Source organism: Uranotaenia lowii, chromosome 3 (assembly GCF_029784155.1).
Source record: "Uranotaenia lowii strain MFRU-FL chromosome 3, ASM2978415v1, whole genome shotgun sequence".
Lineage (NCBI taxonomy): Eukaryota > Metazoa > Arthropoda > Insecta > Diptera > Culicidae > Uranotaenia > Uranotaenia lowii.
The window spans coordinates 298,964,734-298,985,645 of NC_073693.1; the positions used below are offsets into that span (position 1 = coordinate 298,964,734).

The following is a 20,912-nucleotide window of genomic DNA, read 5'->3' on the forward strand; positions in this document are numbered from 1 at the left end:
AGATTCAGATTTCAGATTCAGATTTCAGATTCAGATTTCAGATTCAGATTTCAGATTCAGATTTCAGATTCAGATTTCAGATTCAGATTTCAGATTCAGATTTCAGATTCAGATTTCAGATTCAGATTTCAGATTCAGATTTCAGATTCAGATTTCAGATTCAGATTTCAGATTCAGATTTCAGATTCAGATTTCAGATTTCAGATTTCAGATTCAGATGTCAGATTCAGATTTCAGATTCAGATTCAGATTTCAGATTCAGATTTCAGATTCAGATTTCAGATTCAGATTTCAGATACAGATTTCAGATTCAGATTTCAGATTCAGATTTCAGATTCAGATTTCAGATTCAGATTTCAGATTCAGATTTCAGATTCAGATTTCAGATTCAGATTTCAGATTCAGATTTCAGATTCAGATTTCAGATTCAGATTTCAGATTCAGATTTCAGATTCAGATTTCAGATTCAGATTTCAGATTCAGATTTCAGATTCAGATTTCAGATTCAGATTTCAGATTCAGATTTCAGATTCAGATTTCAGATTCAGATTTCAGATTCAGATTTCAGATTCAGATTTCAGATTCAGATTTCAGATTCAGATTTCAGATTCAGATTTCAGATTCAGATTTCAGATTCAGATTTCAGATTCAGATTTCAGATTCAGATTTCAGATTCTGATTTCAGATTCAGATTTCAGATTCAGATTTCAGATTCAGATTTGCGATTAGTTCGGTTAGTTAAAACGCCTTAACTTATACTAAATTTTTAAGTTTCAGCAAAAAATATTTTGCATTCATTTTAAAAAATAATTGCAATTTATTGAAAACAAAAGTTAGTCTCTTGATGCCGAGCTCTTCTTACTCCTCCCATTTATAATTAAATATTAACAAAATGTGAATAATTTCATCCAATCCCCATATTCCCATTTTTTTTGCCGTAGAATAAAATTGGCAATATTCATGCTTAAACCTGTTTCAATTTGTTTTAATTAAATTTAAAAACATTTAAACATTAAATTTTGAATTAGGTCTTTCGAACCGTGAAACATTCTATGAAGCATTAGCGCCATCTTACGGAAAACGCTCGAAACCCCGAAAAACAAACACAACAACCTTTCGTCGACGCGCCGCACGCGTCGAGCCAAACGAAAAAGAAAAAGCGAAGCGACGAACAGAAAGCAGAAAAAGCCACAAAAGTCAAAAATGCAACGTCGTAAAATGCGAGAGGGAGCAAACCGGTGCTTCGGTCGGTTCACCGGAGCCTACCCTGAGCGTTCGCGTGAGTGAAAAGGGAGAAAAATAAAAATTTTGACAAGCGCGTCTCTTTCGCGTGCGTTGGTTCGGTTATTATCTGGCCTGCTTGCTGAGAGCTGATTTCAAACTTTCGTGTTAAAAAATTTTGCTTCTCGATTTCGGTGCGTGGAAAAGTTCTGTTTTCGGTGGTAATTTCGTGTCGATTGCGGATTTGCGTTGCGGGATTTTGAAGAGGAACTGTACCGGAAGTGAAACGCGAATGTGACGGAACCGGGCATTATGTGGAACGCGGATTTTGGCCGTTTTAATTTGGGCTGGCGGCGGATGCTATCCCATCAGAAACGCAAGTGATTGGCGTAGTTTTTTTTTTCTTTTTGTTCCCTCTGCCCTCTTGTGTTGGACCGCTGAGACGGAAAAGGAACAGAGAGCGGGGTGGTTTGTGTGCAGGGTAAAAGCAAAAAGTGGCAAGAAATCGATTCCCGCGGGTGAATCAAAAAGAGAAAAAAGGCCTATCGAACGAGGGCTGGAGAATTTGCCAGAAGAATTAGAACGAAGGAGTGTTGACCTGGTTAGATTAGGTGGATTTTTTTCGTCCTTCCTTTTGTTGGGGTTTTTGAAGACGGGACAGGTGCAGGTGATCCTGTCCCCGGGTGGAGTGAAAAGATTTGACTTGGGGCTCAGGATATTTGTGTGCTGGGTGGGATGTCCGCATCTGGTAGTTCTTCACCAGGCAGCAACAGCAGTAATAACATCACCAGCAGCAGCACGGGTCTGGAGGCGCCGAGTTCCGACCGCCGAAATAGCAGTTCCGGTGGTGGTTCCGGCAGAACTCCCCGCAAACTATCCGCTACTAGTTCCGCGGGGAGCAACGGAACCAATTCCGGCCACAACAACCATCATAACAACAATAACAACAGCTCCTGCATCTGGTGCGGGGAAAGCAAAACTCCGCTCAAGTACATCCTACCGACCCAGAACGGTAAGAAGGAATTTTGCTCCGAAACCTGCATCATCGAGTTCCGGAAGGCGTACAGTAAGGGGGCGTGCATTCAGTGCGATAATGTGATACGGGCCAATGCACCGAAACCCAACTATTGTTCCACGTTTTGCATGAAGAAGCATCAGAAGAAATCGACCACCGGGGGTGGTGGTGGCCTCTCCACACTAGCCGGTGCCGCCGGGGAACCGTCATCCTCTTCGTCCCCGTCGTCGTTAACGGCTGACGGTTCCGGATCATCCGGTTCGGGTGGCTCGGCTGCTTCGTCCGGTATTAGCACCAAATTGAATGGAAATAACAACAATAACAATGGTACCGCCGGAAGTACCAATGGTCGGAGGAGTAATGGAAACCGATCGCCGGCACAAGAGTCCAGTTCGGCTATGAGAGTTAGTCCGGTAAGTGGAACCAATTTTGGTAATACGATTCAAACCTTTTAAAACTGCTCGATGATTCATAAAATTCATAAATTTTATTGTAATTGTAATCACAATTACAATAAAATTCGATGTATATGTATTTGCCTTGTTAAAAACAATTATTTTAAAATGTATTAAAATTATTTCAAGATGTCTTTATTTATTTCACTCTAAATTTTTGGGAATATTTTTTTAAGGCGTTTAACTCATAAAGTTTTTTTGTGCCGAGTATTCAATTGACTTTTGTGTGGTGTTAGTAAGTGGAGGGCCGTAATCGTCGCGGCAACTCAACTGTTATTGAATTTTACTTGAGGAAAGGAAAGAGGTTTGTGTAGGGTCGCTCTCGAGAACGGATTTCGTCTTGGGTCGGTGGTGGCTTCCTGTAGCGTAGTTTCGTTAGCTACCTCAGGAATTGTCTTCCTGGCCAGCCTCCTTTCCGGTGTTGTCGAACCGGTCGGATGACCATAGTTGTCATAGTAAATAGACGAAACGAGCATAAGATGAAGTACAGACAGAGGGAATTTTCGAGGGGAAGTGGACTAAACGACCAAGTCAGACAGTTTAATATATTTGTAGATCGGGTACAAATATTCTAAATCAAAGTTTGCCAAGGTGTCTCAAATAGGAACACCAGGTAGTTTACTTCGGGCCCTAATAGGGTATCCAGTAGCCAAGCCCTCGTTTGACCATACCTTTCATACGTCCATACAACATGGTCGATGTCGTGATAGCCATCCCCACAAACGCAAACATTGGTTGCAGCGAGATTAATACGAAACGTCATACGCGCGTCAAGCCGGTAGGGATTTGACATGGGCCGAGAAATCACGCGAATGAAGTCCCGACTCAAGGTAAAACTGCTTGAACCATGCCTTCGTCGGAACCTTAGGGATAATCGTATGGGGCCAACGTCCCAGTGTGCCATTATCCCAGCTAGACTGCCAAGCGTTAATCGCTAAAGTGCGAGGTATTGAAAAATATTCGTTGTAAGTTATTATCCTCTCAAAGATTTGACCTTGTAACGCGCCCACCTTAGCCAATGAGTCCGCATTCTCATTGACTTGAGTAAGACAATGAGATGGGATCCAAGCTAAGGTTATCCTATACGAATTTTCGATCAAAGCGCCCAACACCCCTGAAAAATCCACGGATGTCAGCGGTCATGGACAGATCGAGTTTTATCAAGGAACTGCTAATCGGAATTGACTAAAAGCATGATAATTTGTTACATATTGTACTTGCGGATTATTATTTATAAGCCTTTCCAAGTTTTCTATCACCGAAGGATTCAAAGTTTCACTTCGAAACGTAACGATAAATCGAAGAACCGATTTTTCAACGGCATTACTCCTTCCAGCACTTCGAGACTCATCGTACGTGTCAACTGCATACAACCCATGGCAATACGCAAACAACTTTACTGTACTCGTTCTAGTTTAATCAAGTGGGTTTTCACGGTGGACCCAAAATAAAAAAGCTTCCGTATTCTATGACCGACAGCATCGCGGTTTGGTGGTGGTCCTGTGGATGAGCCACCAGGTTCCAGTGATCTTTCGAAGAAAATTGATACCTAATACATATTGAGACCGTAACTTAAGACGTCTGCCCTGCCTGGAAAAGCCACGCCTCTAACGTCCATTTCTGTTGTTCTCAAGTTGATTGGATTTTTGGGGGAGAACGAGATATTAATCTTACTCTGGTTTTTAACATTCTGTGTTTTTTTTACAATAGCTCTGGTGTTTGAGGTTTCTTTTTCTGTTACTGTTGCAACAGTAATAACTCGTTCAGTTGCATCATCATGGACAATCGGTGCAACAGCGATGTTCACAGCAGCCAAGTCGGCTTTTAGAGATGCAATTTCAGCGTCCTTCTCTTTGAGAACTTTATCCACAGAGATCAGACATACAAGCTCGAACAAAAAATCGTCAAAAAAGTGTGTAAAATTTCAAATGAGGCCATTGGAGCCAAAGGGGTATAAGTGCATGGAAGCTTATTTCGAGAAAACAGGCTTTTAAATTGTTGTGTTTGGCCATTTTCCATATATTTTTCGAAAAATTCTATTTTGCTTTGGAACGTTAAAGTATGTAAATAAAATTCAAAAAATCTGAAAAAATCATCAAATATAGTTTGAAATATGAAGAATCGTTTGGCATAGTTAACTCAAAATCGACCATTTTGTCACTTATACCCCTTTGGCTTTGAGGCCCTCAAATGCTATCATCAATAAAATACGTTAGAAATTGACTACAAACAGTGCCATCTATTGCGCCATTCAAAAGTTACAAATCAATTTTAAAGTGCCCAGTTTTCGAAAAGACGTAATCGTATATGAACTCACAAAAAATGAGTACTATGTCTCAGTAAAATAGACGGCTTTAATTTATTGCTAAATAAATGAAATCAGAGTTACTTTTAACTGGGAGGAATTTCACTTTCTTTATTTTTGCACTACTATAACAGTTAAGATAACTAACAGTTTGGTATAAGATTTCTCACTTCTTGAACAGTAATTTATGTTAGAAAATGCATTTCCTATGTCCAGTCAAATACAAGAACATTCTTGACGATTAGTCTCACCCAGCAGTACTGATTCTAGGCATCTCAAAGCGGGTTAGGTCGCGTTTTCACAAAACTCGCTATTCATGTAAACGAATTGATGCATGCATCTTTAAAATTTTATACGTAAAATACACACTTTTGTAGTTAATTTTGATTTTCAAAATATCAGAATATTTTTTTTAAACTGATGTGAACTTGTTTTTGCACTCACAGAAGTTTTAAAACACTATATTTAATGGTTTTTTAAAATCAATTCCAGTTGCAATTGTTGCACTCATCAATAGAAAAAGCCCCTGGACGCAAAATTTTGATGAATGTATAACAGTTGAAAGCTTTGCTGGAGCTTTCAAATCAGCTGTCAAATCTGTCAAACAAAAAGCTTCTCTTTTCATCTTAAGTACACGCTCCTTTTTTTAACTCAAAATTAAGTTGTTTTGGCAGCATTTCAGTGACAACCATCAACTTTGAGTTCGACTGGGCAGTCGAAAAATTTAGTCCAAATAGGCATAGTCAAAACAAATTACAGAGCGGTGTAAAGTTATGATACTCCCGGTCAAAACTACAAAGAAACTTCCGGATGTTACTTCCAGCGACTGCCGAACTTAGTTGTGCCTATCAGAACTTAGTTTTGTGATTTCCCACACTCAGAAAAATACTATTATGTATGCCATAAGATTCTCTTATGAAGTGGCGCCATAAGAAAAATTAATGAAATTCATAAGATTGTCTTATGACGCGAATGAATTCTGAAGATGAACGCCTACTTCAATGAGAGGTTGTTGCTTTTCATAAGAGATTCTTATGGAAACAGTAAATCACTTTCTAATAAGAAAAATTCTCGATATTTCATGCTGAAAACATTCACTTTATTGTTTGCCAAAAAAGTTTTTTTTTTGCCGCATCCTTAATCCTCGACCTTTCGTTTTTTGCCGAGCAGCTTGCTGAAAAGTAAACAAATAATGTATTATAGTTTACTAATATATTCAACGTTCACACCAAAAACATCAAATCGAACTTACCATTCCGGAGATAACAATAACATTTAACATTGCAGGAAAACTATAATAACTATGAACTGGCGATTGCTTCGTACTGTTAGATGATGAAAAAAACTGATGCTATGAATGAATGTGTTCATCATTTTTTCACAATGCCGTTTCTTCTATTTTTCATAAGAACGTCGTATGAAAATTGAAAGAATTTCATAAGACTCTTATGAAAAATTAGTTTGGACGCAAAAAAGTGGTTCATAAGATGTATCTTATGAAATTTATAATAAGATTTCCTCTGAGTGCAGTTAAACTCAAATTTGAGGGCTGCCACTAAAATGCTGTTTTGAACCAAATCAACTTTATTTTGAGTTTAAAAAAGAGAGTGCCTCAACAATTCACTACTTTTAAGAGCAACTGCTCCAACACCGCCAAGGAAAAGAAATGCCAACGATTCCATCATTTTTATTTCTAAATCGTTGTTGTTCGAAAACTCTCAGGGTAGCGAAACAAGTCTCTAAAATAAGGGGGTTTACTCAAAGCTAAAATAACTTCACAAAAAGGTTAAAAAAAAAAAACAAATAACAAAGATGGCTTTGTATTGGATGGTATTGTATTTGACCCTTTGCCCTATGTGAATCGATGACGGAAATTTGAAGATGAGCTTTAACAAAAGCTTCAACTACTCGATTTTCAACTGTTATACTGTGTTATACATTTTATTTATGCACGCATCAATAGAAAGTTTTGTGAAAACGAGGCCTTACTTTCACATATAACTTTAGCATCCAGCTGTTTTAAACTTTGTATTTCTAACAAATTTGATGGAAAAAAATAATAACTTTTATGATTATTTTTTTTTATGCAACATGATGAACGTATTACGAAACTTCCATAGCGACTTTCTTGAAGCATGCTAAGCAGCTCATACGACCTATAGAAAACTGACTGAAACTTAGTCAGCTTTGTTTTGACAGTTCTCTTTGGTGTGTTTGGAGACATCTGGTGGCCCAATCAAAAATCAAAAATTGGTTCAAAAAGAGTGTTGAGATTTTTACACAAGTTTCGTGGGCTAGCTTGTATGTTCTCTGTGGTTTATCCTTGTTCCAGAGTCCTTTGAAGAATTTGTCAATTTGACAATCCCGTTTCTCAGCTTCGATTGAATCAAATTTTATGTGAAATTCGTCAAATCGGGCATCGTTACTTTCCGCAACTATCATGGCGGCAGTCTTGGATCTGTGATTTGCTTCAAACATCCTTCAAGCTGCAGGATATCCAACTTCCTGGTCCACCATCAAGTGCTTAATATAGGTCTCCTCGAGGTGAACTGGACACTTTTTGCTAGCGACTTGATGTGAACAATCATCGCAGTGTTATCGTGGTTTCCACAGCATACGCGGCATACCGGAACAATCGTTGTACCCAGAGATGTCAATGTACCTGATTTTTCAGGTATTGCCTGATTTTTCGAGGCTCTGCCTGACAACCTGATAAGCCATTAAATTTGCCTGATTTTTGAAAATATGCCTGATTTTGCCTGATTTTTGCGAATGTGATGAAAAATGGGTAGTAAGAAACTGGATTAGGTACCATTGCTGAAGTGAAAAAGTGGAAATGTGGCTGAATTACAGTAATCTTATTTAAAATGGGAATTAACCCTTTCCTTCCCATGGTAGCACAGGTGATCCACAACTTCGCATAGCTCGCATTTGAACTGGGCGCTTTTGATCAATACCATTTTCTCATCGAATGTGCAAGTATGAATGAAGAATCATTGCACAACATTTGAAGAAAATCGATTCACTAGTTTTTGCTAGCTGCGCAAAAGTTGGATATTTTTGAAACTTAAATCAAGTCGTCATTTAATGTTCAATAATTTCACAAGTTTTCATAATTATCCTCAAATAAAAATACTGTCGTGCAGAAAATTGCTTATATGTATGTATGTATGGTTCCCCCATCGGTAGCAAGGACCAGCCTATGTCTGTGTGGCTTGGCCTTCGAATTGCTTCTCAGGCTTCCACGGCCGATGGTTCGTCGAGGGAAGGCATCCAACCTTCAGAGACCTACAATGGTTGGCAATCCACTCCGCTTGCAATAGTCTCTTCAGATTAACCCCAGATGCATTCCCTCTGAAATATATAATTATTTATATAATGAAACACATCTTACCTGTCGGCAACTTATGGGATTCGAACCCACCAGACTCGCGCCGGCCTATCTACTAGACCACATCACTGCCGCTCATAGCAAGTCCGTCCCATTTGCGTTTTTGTTGAATTGAGAAAAACGGCAATGAAAAATCGTAAAATGTTCCATCGAAAATTCGCCACTGGTATGCGTTTTTAATCAAAGTAATCACCAAAAGCTGTCACAGCAACGGCAATCTAAAGTTTTTCGCTTTATAAGGTTTGTTTTTTTCGTTTTAATTCTGTTAAAAATCATTTGCTAGGCCCTTATGGCAGTGGGACCGACATGCGTTGATTTAAGCCATATGGGACCGACTTGCGATCATTTGTGCAATGGGACAAAATGACTTGGGGTTTTTTTCAATGTTCATCAGAACAAAGTGCTAAAAACAAAATTTTCTATTGAAACTACAGATAAAATTAAAGTGATTCCAGCGATAAACTGAAAAATGACAAAAACGCAAATGGGACGGACTTGCTATGAGCGGCAGATCAGCGCTCCTGACGTGCAGAAAATTGCTTGTGTAAGCAAAATCAAATGATGGTTTGCTTAGATTCCTACTTAAACATATAAATTTTCGAATATGTAAAGTGGATCACAGGTGATACACTGAGAACAAAAGGTAATACTCATGAAAATTGTGGTACCCTCCTTTCACAATGCACTCCACTTTCAGCCATGTTGAACCATAGCTCTCTATGCCTGGAGTGTCGTCATATAAAAGTTGTTCGTATAAGCCTAATAGTTTTCCATAGCTTGTATTCACATATCACCACAAAAATCATTTCATTAACTGAAATGACCACATGTCTAAAAATATTTGCAAAACTCGTGATTTTTTTTTCGATAAACGGCATGTTTTGCTTCTCTGGCGAAAAGTGTCATGGCCGCCATTATTCAAGGCAAAACTGAAAATTTCTAAAATTTCAATAGTTTGACATTTGAGAGCTGATTATACCCAAGAAATATTTCACAAAATAGGATCGTTTCAGTTTTTGATCATTGTTGTTGACGGTTTTTGATCAATAGTTGTTAAGAAATTATTAGAAATGAAACTACCACATTGTAACATTTAAAAAGATTTTTATCTTACGTTGCAAGATTCAATAAACAATAATAATAATAATAAGGTGATGAAATTTCATGTGTTTTTGCCGTTATTTCTTATTTTTCATTTGCACCCTCTGTGTTGTTATCTTGCCAATGGAGCATATATGAACCACCTCAAAATCCAAATTTATCAACAAGATCATGAAAATAGACTAAAATAAAGCATCTTTTGTTCTAGAACTTTAGTTGTTAATCAATATTTCTATTTTTAAAACGTGAAAATCCTCGTGGGAAGGAAAGGGTTAAAGGGAATCTTTCGATTGCATTGATGTTTTGATTCAGTAGAATCATTCAACCAAGTAGGCTCACAATACATACTAGAAAGAAAATGAGGAGCGGTGACCAAAACAAAAAGTCATCACTTTTAGCGAAATTTCCGTTACTTTACCGTAGCCTGATTTTGCCTGATTTTTATTTCGCCAGTTTCCTGATTTTTGAAAAAAAAAAAAGTTGGCAACCCTGTTGTACCCCTTTTTCTTGGATGTCCGTACTCGAAACATCCGTAGCACAGAATTGGCGTAGGGTAATATGGTCGGATGCGTGCTCTTATCCATCCGAAATTAACGCTTTGAGGTCTTAGGCTGATGTCATGCTGAAGCAACTAGCAACGCAACGTTCCAATAAGATTGCGTTGCAACGCATTGGTATGTCATGCTGGCGCGACCTGTCACTTTGAAATTCCCTACAAATCATCACTTCTCTACATCTGATAATGCTTTGAATCGTCTCCTTTCTTTCGGGAGCCATCAAAAACTCATCAAATCACGACCCGTATTGCAAGAATGCCGAAAATTGAACAGACAAAATTCCTTGTTTTTTGCCGGAACTAAGAATTCATGGAAATTTTCTCGCCGATTAAGATATTTTTTAGTTTATTATCACAAGTTCGGACAGATCTTCGTACTATTGTGCTTAAAACCCGGAATCACTGCTTCAAATCGAGAAAAAACAATATTCCTATTGGATTTCCTGCTAGTCGCGCTACAAAACACATTGGCATCAGATTGGTCGCGCTATACAAAGCGACCAGTATGACAGGTCTGCGCGATTTCCATGGAGATCAAATGAGAGCTGGTTAGTCGTGTAAACGTTGCGTTGTAGGTCGCGTTGCTAGTTGCTTCAGCATGACATCAGCCTTACTGTCTTACTGTAAAAATGATAGTCGGAGTCGGAACGTTTTTGCCTCCTTCCTTGTGCGTTATCTGCCGTAGGTCCTTAACTCCCTGATCCTTGAGCTCCTCCCTGAGGTTTTCTCTGATGTATATTCCATGGATTCTGGGCAGTAAACTATACATCTCCATTGGTTGCAGGTAATAATCCTGATTGCAGCCAACTTATTCATCTTTTTAAGTTGATCGATCTGCTTTCTATTTCGCAGTTTGATCAAGTAAGATGTTCCCTTGTTTTGTGGGTATGCTTCTTGATTTTGGTGCCAAGATATGCCTCGACTTCCTTCCTGATGTTAAATGGCCGCTTCGGTAAGGCTATGTCCACTGCCTCTAATTGTAGAACATGCATTTGTCCATAGTTTCCTTTGAGATCGCACCATTCTGAAACACTTGTAGCATTATAATTAAGATTGTCTAGCTATTTTATTTTGAGAGTGTAGTGAGTGAGTCGAAAATCTACGCATACAAACCCAGCAGTTACCGGGATTGGTTCAGACAAGACACCGTCGTGCAAGACCTTGCACGAAAATGCCTCGTACTGTGCTTCGATGAGATGGACTAGTTTCTCTGGAACCCCTCGTCGTCTTAGAGCAGCCCTGATGTTTTCGTGGTTCAGTAGGTCAAATGCTTATTCGAAATCAACGAACACCAGCAGAAGAGAGTCCTGGAATTCGTTGACTGGTTGCCGTCGGAGTGTAGCGTCGATGTTCTCCACGATCCTGTTCAGGATCACTTTGCAGAGTACTTTGAGAGTTGTACAAATCAAAGTTATGCCACGCCAGTTACCGCACTCGGTCAGGTCTCCTTTCTTCGGGGCCTTTACAAGGATACCCTGCATCCAGTCGGCCGGGAATGTTGCAGTATCCCAAATGTCAGTGAAAAGACGGTGCAACATTTGTGCTGACAAGGCAGGGTCGGCTTTGAGCATTAAAGCAGGAATGCAATCGATTCCAGGCGCTTTGTTGGATTTCATGTTTTTGATTGCCGCTTCTATTTCAGCCAGCGAGGGCGCTTCCGAGTTGACGCCATTAATGCGACTTACTGTTGGCGCCTCGAGCTACGGGTTCTGTTGGCCATCGCTATTTGTGACTCGGAAAAGTTGTTCAAAATGCTCAGTCCAACGCTTGAGCTGATCTGTTCGATCTGTCAGCAGCTGACCTGCTCGGTCTTTCAGCGGCATTCTTGCATTAGTCCTTGCACCACTAAGGCGGCGATAAATATCATATAGTAATCGGATATATCCAATGGCTGCAGCTCTTTCTCCCTCTTCGGCTAGGGAGTTTGTCCAGGCTCTCTTGTCTCGTCTACAAGCTCGTCCAACTGCCAGCTCCGCACACGTGAGCGGGTGGCTGCTTTGACTGACCCGGTACATGCCTGCTCAATTCCGATTTTCGCCTTTCTCCGATCATCGATCATCCTCCTGGTTTCATCCGACATCCATTCACTTCTTCTTCCACAAACTTTACCGAGAGTACCATGGCTCGTCGTGATAAAGGCATTCTTGATTCCACACTACTGTTCTTCGACTGTTCCGTCTGTCGGCAAATCCGAGGCTCGGGACTATAGCTGTTCAACGTATGCCCTTTTCACCTCTAGATTCTCCAAACGGCGGACGTCGTATCGACATCCGACTTTCTCCTCTCGCCGCTGGACACGCGCGACTCTCAGTCGTATCTTACCAAGGTCACATGCAATGTCTGCGCTTCGTTTGTTACGGACATCATGAAGGCTCTTTCTCCATTTTCGGCTGATGCAGATGTGGTCAATTTGATTTTCTGTTCGGCCTTCTCGGAATACGCAAGTGACCTTATGTGCTGGTCGATGGGGGAAGAGCGATCGCCATGTTGTTGTTGCCACAAAATTCTACAAACAGCTCTCCGTTTTCGCTCATCTGTCCCAGACCATCGCGCCCCATTATGCGCTCAAAGTCCTGATTATTGGAGTCAATCTTTGCATTGAAGTCGCCTAAATGGATTTGAATGTCACCCTTCGGAATTTTCTCAACCACGCTGTTCAATTGACTGTAAAACTGCTCTTTCTCCTGCAAATCGGCAACGTTAGTTGGCGCATAATACTTGACCATTGTAAGGTTTCTAACCCGTGTTCTGAATACGGCTACGATTATTCTTTCGTTTATCGGTTCCCACCTTATGAGGGCCCCATGGGCCTGCGGGCTTAATAGGAAACCAACTCCTCGTTCCCGAGCGTGTTCTCCTCGTATGCCAGAGTAAAGCAGTACTTGCCCAGACTCTGTCTTGTGTTCTCCAGTGTTAGGCCAACGGACTTCGCTCAGTCCCTGTATCTCTAGCTTGAGACGGCTAGCTTCTATAGCAAGTTGAGCCAGCTTACCTGGCTGGGCAAGGGTCAAAATATTGCAAGTTCCAATTCTAGTACGTGTTTTCATGATAAAAGTCGTTGCCAAAGTTCCGATTCGGTTATTTCTTCTCTCAGTTTCTGTAACAATTCAATCAATCGGGAGCAGTAGGTTGTTATCCTTAAGTCCCTATCCCACGATGGGGCTGTCATCTGGGACGTAGCTGGCGGGAGCCGCATTTCATAAAATTCACCCGCTCGTTGCGAGACAGACGCTGTTTAAGGCGCCCCTGACCTGGAGAACAGACGCGTGCGGCAACCTACTCAGTCTGCATGCGACCAAATCATCCACCGGGGTTGGGTACCCGATCTCCGCTTAGGTTACTTGCATTCCAGTCGGCACCGCGGGGAGATAGAGATAGGAGTTGTAATAAGAGGTGACCAGTGTTCGGCATCGCTAACTGAAAAATTAGCGCCGCTAATTAAATCGCTAACTCATACAAAGTTAGCGATCGCTAATTAAATACGCTAAATGTACCAAAAAAGTTATCGCTTTAAGCTTAAAGCGCTAATCGCTAATCGCTAAGTGTTTACCAACATTAAGGCCGGAACAAATATAAAATTTTTCTTAAGTCACGCACTTCCCCATTTCGATTTTTCCAACTGCCCAAGGGGGAATTAATGAAGTTTCAAGTATTTGATTTAAAATTTGATAAATTGATCGTATTTTCATAAAATTATATGAACAAAACCAAAACTGTCAAAGATTTATGCAGTTTTAACGAGTCTCTGTATTCTATAAATTAAAAAAACAATTAAAGAAAGAGCAAAAGAACAGAATGTGGAAAATGTGAGCTATAACTATCTTTTTTTTTAATTTAAATTTCGGTTAAAAAATTACCCGATTTGTTTTGTGCAAAGTAGATAGTATGCAATTTTGTTGCAAATAATCTTTGGTGCAATTCATTTTTTTTTTTTTTTGGCATTATCTTTAACCTGTTTTCCCCTTTTTCAAATTTACAGGAGCATTGTCAAACGTGAACATTTATACAATCTCTATTTGAAATTAAAACGAAGGCTACAATAGTGATTTTATCTTATTTTTATATGAATTGATCTGTAAAATCTATAAAAAACTGTAATGTGAAAAGTAAATAGCTCAACCACTTGAAAACAAAGGCTGATAAAGAGGTGTTGAAAATAGTTTTATATTGTTTAACACCTTTTATTGTTATCTTCTTCTGTAAAAGTTGCTAAAAAAAGTGCTTAAAGAGAGAAAAATGACACTAAATACAACTTTTCTCTAAGTCTAGTACGCATTCCTCCAATGAATCCAATTAAGCAATCAGAATGATGCACAATGTCACTTTGACTTGATTAATGAAAAAAGTTTATTCTATCACTAAAAATTCGAGAGATTGATGCAAATATATGGGAGTTAGCGATCTACAATTAGCGGAACCAAAAAATAGAGGAACTTTTCAATTCGCTAAATCAATCCAAACTTAGCGGCAAAATTAAACCGCTAACAAAAAGTTAGAGGACTAACTAGCGAATAGCGGATTATCGCTTTTGTGCCGAACACTGAGAGGTGACCCCACTATGGGGTCTCGTGTTGCACATTATCCACCATTCGCCAGTCACGTAAGTGTTTGTCACGTAAGTAACAAATGCTAAGGATTGCTTCTATCAAAACCGCAGGAAAATAAGAAAAACGCAAATGGGACGGACTTGCTATGAACGGCAGAGTGACGTCACGACCATCGAATGGGTCAGCCCGACACCATAAATTAACTTGGAAGTAATCATAGAGTTATCAACCTTAAGGAGGGTTTTACGCCAGGGTGAAATCTTCTCAGTTGGTATGCGAGTATTTCCAGGATTCTATTACAATTTTCGCAACACTGTTTAACTGCTCAACTGTAAATATGCACTCTTTATTCAATCCTATATCTTGCATTTATATCATTTATATCAGTAGGATCCCGTCACTATCACTACACTTAACACCCTCTGAGATCCTCAATGTCTAACACCTCGCCGTTTTTGACATTAAAACGAACCCAGTATAAGTGCACTGTTGTACTCCAGCAGCGAATTTCATTTCCTGCAGCCATTCGCTCGTCATGAATTTTAGTTTGTAATCTGTGTCTTTATTATTCGTCATAAGGGGTTTCCTCGTTTTTGTTACTGTGATAGTTTCGCTGCCATTTAGCGCCATCCCTACATATTACAGCCTTGTTGGCCTGGAAGCTCGTTCTTCATTAAACTTCCTTTTTTACCTAACGTCAGATTTTTAGCAATCCAGCCAGACTGCTCTCCTTTACCAAAGTAAGGACTTTAATACTTAAGGGTGCTTTCCGGTGTCCCGGTGTAGTATTGAGTAGCCCTTAATCTAGTGCAAATTTCAATTACTTATTCTGAAATCTATTTGTTTACTTAGATATCAACATTGATGTCCACCTGTTGAAAATCGACATAAAATTACACGGATGTGACATACAGCTACGAAAAAATACCATACTCGTATTAAATTTCTTTCCTCTTCCTAGGTTACAACAACCTGCTCGACGGGTCCATTCCAGTACGAGAGCTTTCACGTATTCGATTGGACCGAATATCTGCGCGAATCGGGCAGCGTACCGGCACCGGCAGAATGCTTCAAGCAGGCAGTTGGCCCCCCGACGAACGAGTTCAAAATTGGCATGAAGCTGGAGGCGGTCGATCCGCGCAACGTCACCTCCACATGTATAGCAAGCGTGGTCGGGGTGCTGGGCTCCCGGTTACGACTTCGGCTGGACGGGGGTGACAACAAGAACGATTTTTGGCGCCTGGTCGATTCGAACGAGATCCATCCGATTGGGCATTGTGACAAGATGGGCGAGATGTTGCAGCCCCCGTTAGGGTTCCGCATGAATGCCAGCAGTTGGCCGACGTTTCTGCAGAAAACGCTCAACGGGGCCCAGATAGCTCCGGAACATATCTTCATGCCGGAACCACCCACGCCCAAGTGCAATTTGTTTCAGGCAAGACTGCTTTTGTATTATAATTTTTAAGTTATATTTAATTAGCTGTATTGTTTTTCTTCTAGGTTGGACAAAAACTAGAAGCTGTAGATAAGAAAAATCCCCAATTGATTTGCTGTGCCACGGTAGATGCTGTGAAAGAGGATCAGATCCATGTAACGTTTGACGGGTGGCGAGGTGCGTTCGACTATTGGTGTCGGTATGATTCGCGCGACATTTTCCCAGTGGGCTGGTGTGCCAGAAGTTGCCATCCGATGCAACCGCCGGGTCAGAAGAACAAAATGGACGGAGGCAGTGCCCGATCCAAAGGACGTTCTTCGTTTGCCATGATATCCGAGCCGGACTCGATGACCCCGGCCACACCAGTGACGGCCCATTTCCACAGCCGATGTAAAGGTGGACCTTTTATCAACAGCTCAAAGCTACCGTCAATGGTGACGGCACCAAATCATCAGACGCTGGCAAAGCTTTGTCTGCAGGAAGTACTGGCGGCATCCAAGGATCATGCTCAGCTTTCCCCGTTATTGTTTGGCCTCGATGGCGAAGTGCATATAGTTACGGCAGCAGGAAAAAATTTTACCGTCAAAATCCCTGCCAACATTCGTTCCAAGGGAAACCATGGTCTTTCAGAGTTTCTCGAAGTTCTTTGCATCGCTTGTAAAGCTTGCAGTCATCTGATAACCCTGGAACCGGGACCTGAACAGTGCGATGCGTGTATGGTACAATCACCTTCCCTCAAGAGGCCTATCAAAACGGAACCCACAGTGAGGTCAGCTAGTCCACCTCCAACGGCTGCTTCCTCTCCGAAAGCAGCGGCAACGACGCGCGAACCACAACAACCGAAATCACAGGACAACCCGCGGAGCCCATCACCCAAACGGAAAGCTGTCGAACAGCGAACCGCAACATCGACCACAAATAATACCGAGCATAGCTCGCTTTCCCCAACCCCAGTCAGTGTTGGTGAGTATTCGAAGAATTCTGTTTTTTTTTCACTCATAGCAAATTCTATCCCATGCTCTTCTATTTCAGCAACCGTACAACCAACGCCATCATCAACATCCGCGGTCAGTAGTCCGGTGAATCCGACGATATCCCTAGCTCCAAACGTCACCAACATAAAAACGGAAGCAAATTGTCCGTTGCCTGTTCCGGTTGCTGCACCCGTAGCTGTTGCTCCTTCATCTTCAATCGTGTCGGCATCGGCCGCTTCGCCTGCACAAGCTCCCAGCACGCACCCAGCTGCAACACCGCCAGTCGTTCCCAGTGCTAGCATTGCCTGTGCACCCGCCTCATCCGTAGCCTTGGTCCCTAGCCTTATACCCTTGCAACCGAGCGATTCCCTATCCGTACCATTCCAACCTGCACCATCTTCATCAACTCTGATCCCAGCTGCAGTTGCAATAGCTCCTCCAAACCTAACGATCCCTGCTACGGCAAACGCTGCTGCTGCTGCTGCAACTATGCTCGGTGTGCACCACCATCATCATCATCCCGCCGTTTCGGCAGTCCCGATGCCACTAGCTAGCACAATGATCCCGATTCCTCCCTCGGCACTGGCAGCCGTTGCGGCGGCCGCGGCACCAATCCCAACAGCAGCCCCAGTTCCCACGGCACCAATGCAGCTTCCGTTGTCGGTGCCGGTGTCGATGCCGGTGCCAGTACCCAGCACTAGTCCACAGATGCCCCGCGGCCAGACCAGCGATTGGACGATCGAAGATGTGATACAGTTCATCGCCGTACAGGATCCCTCGTTGGCGGTGCATGCAGACCTATTTCGGAAACATGTAAGTGGATATTGCGTGTAACTTTTTCCGATTTTGAAATTGAAATTGAAGGGTCATCTAAGCTTGCCTAACGATCACTTTGCAATACACTATCGCGTGGGTCTGAGTATACACAGCCAGGATATAGAGAGAGATTACACTTTTCGACTGGGCTGTCGTTGTCGAGAAGTTAAAGTGGTAGCAGAACCAATCCAACTTGTCTTCGGAAAATCGGACAAAATCCACATATGCTCGTTTGTTGTTGGACGTAGAAAATCTTGAATTTACTAATATCATCAGACTAGAGAAGAGGTGCTGTTCAAAATGATATAAAAGACTAATTTCTCCGATTTATTCATATGGAATATGGAAGATATATTAAAGATAAGTGTTGTGAACGTTTCAATTGATTGTATCATCTGATCAATTTGTAGATTTATCAGTCTGCAATTCTGATAATTGAACAAAAGACGAAAATAAAATAAGTTTAATTACTAGATTTCGAAAAAAAAAATCTGTAAAAAAAAGTTTATTATTCTGTTGATTTTAACCAGATTTTTTTACATTATTAACGTATGTAAAATTAAATGGCTTCTACCCAGTCCAGATTCACTTTCGAACTTACTAATGAGATGTTCTTTTTTTTCCTCCAATCGACAGGAAATCGATGGCAAAGCGCTGCTGCTGCTGAACAGCGACATGATGATGAAGTACATGGGCCTGAAGCTGGGACCAGCCCTAAAGATCTGCAACCTGGTGAGCCGAGTCAAGGGCCGGCGACACAGCATGTCCAACATGTAACGATTAGCTACGAGGAAAATTCGTACCCTCTAAAAAATATCCTTTGTGTACAGAATCAAAACCCATTTGCCCCTACCCAGAAACTCTCCACGACTCCCGTCGCATTCCTCCCAAATTTGTCATGAACTGTTTTTTCATTATTATTTTTTATTAACTTTTTAACGACGATTCATACAACAAATGTAGCTTTCACCGGGCTATCGTAAAGCAAACAAAACAAAAATCTATACACACGTGAAGTTTGTACTACAAAATAACGACCATAAGCTACCGATGAAGAAAACATGTAAACAAATATGCTAACCACCTACAAAGCGAGAAACCAAGAGGAACAGAGAACATAACAAAAGGAACACTCAGCCATATTCAACCAGTATGTTTTACGTTTCACATAAACGAGCAAAAACTAAATATTAACACACTGCACTCCGAAATGATTTACAGAATTGCTAAACAACATCAAAAGTAGAAGTAACTTTTAAAATACCACCCCGCTAATCCACATCCACACAAATACATAATAAATGCAGCAACAAAATCCAATCCACACATAATACACACACACACAAGTTGAACTAGTGATAAGTAATGCAGATATTGATGGTGTAAATTGCATTGTAGAGCAAACGGAAGAATGTTAGCAAGAGGCATTTGTTTTTTATTTTGTTTTAAAAAAAACCCAATAGTTGACTTATTGCTACTACCTGCACACCAGTTGTGAAATTTTGATACGCATGTAGGGACAGAGAAAATAGATTTTTCTTTTCTAAGAAGTTTGTTTGAAACTTCTGACTAGTTTGAAGCGCATTCTCCGACAACAATGATGACTCGTTTCACTTTCTTGAGAAAATAGTCTCCAAATGGTCCAGCACAGAGGGAGGAGGCCTTCATCGAATAATTCAGGTGTAATTAATATTCTTTGTCTATGTTGTAAAAAGAGATAATTTTAGACAACTATTAGTTTTTAATGTTTTTCATTTCTCTTCCACAAAATCAAACAACACTCGAGCAGCGAAAGTGGTGCGACAGCAAATACAATACCTATACAGAGCATCCTTCAAAGCTGTTGAGTAGAGAATCTATAATCCGGATATGTTGAAAGAACAAGAAAATAAAACAGAAACACATATTTATTGGGCTTAGCAAGGAGGAACGTGGAAGAAAGAAGAACAACAGAAAAATAAAAGTGCGCAAGGCAAGAGACAGTGGTCTAGCACGTGAATATATTGTAATACGAAATGTCCTGGAGTATGATGGTAATACATATAGTTCACAACCTTAGGTATCATTAAAATCAGTAATCCTTATGAGCAAATACAAACAAGAAATTTAAAAGTAAAAACGCCTTCTTATGGGTTTCCTTAGATAGAAGAGAAAGAAAACCGACTACTTATGTGAAGAGCTACCCCATTATTATGATGATTTAATTCCGGCGATGAATTAACCAGTTGGTTTAAAACCCCATTAGAGAAAAAAGACACTTGAAAGATTCCTCAAAACTTTCTTGCACATCGACGCAAACTTCACCAAATTTCTTTCGTTATCTCCGTAGAATACCTAAACTTTGTCGAGAGCTGATTTCCATTTTTCCAAGGGTCATCGGTGTCATCCTTGGAAATATGTCCTCAGATGGTATAAATCATCAAGTGACCTCAGAATCTCAAAATGGTCCTGCAAGATACCAGATGGGAACAGATGTAAGATGATCTGGTAAGCAGCTAGGAATGCCATCCGGTCTTAAATTAGAGGTAAGTATTTTAAACTGTTCACTATTTGATTGGTCTAAAAACTCCTTTTTTTTGGGTGATGATGCAATCATAACTTTTTTTTAGAGCAACGCAACATTACCTTTTCCGTTTGACTTAACACCAGGTTGATCCTGTGTGGGATATACTATGAAGTCAGATTTTTTGATTCTATATGCTATGGGTTAGGGTTATAAAATTTATATCTCATATACAATTGATACACGTACACGGCTTAAAAGAGACTGTCCCTCGTACTGATCGTTCAGAAAAAAAATGATACTTTTTCTTGTTTGTATTCTACACTACAAAACATATTTTCATATATTTTCACAACACTGTATTTTTGAGAATGTTGCTTCATTCAACAAGTAATGAACACATTGAGAGGATTCATCCGACGTGTGCTTTTGCGAGAGTGAATGTACTGAGAATGAACCAATAATGAATCGATGCAACATTTTCAGAGCTTTAATCATAGTCCTGAAAGCTAAGCTTTTACATATTTGTTCCCTACCGAGCAACGTTCAAAGAGTTCGTTCCCGAACTTCCGCATAATTTCCAGATTTCTTCG

General features: G+C 40.5%; 1 protein-coding gene across 1 annotated transcript; it reads left to right on the forward strand.

The window, feature by feature from the left end:
* The first annotated feature begins 1,363 nt into the window (after positions 1-1,363).
* LOC129754358 (polycomb protein Scm) lies at positions 1,364-19,916 on the forward strand. The gene is made up of 5 exons (XM_055750372.1): positions 1,364-2,649; positions 15,553-16,026; positions 16,092-16,989; positions 17,059-17,813; positions 18,453-19,916. The coding sequence occupies exons 1-5, from the start codon at positions 1,957-1,959 to the stop codon at positions 18,591-18,593; spliced, it is 2,961 nt and encodes a 986-aa protein (XP_055606347.1). The 5' UTR covers positions 1,364-1,956; the 3' UTR covers positions 18,594-19,916.
* Positions 19,917-20,912: the final 996 nt, after the last annotated feature.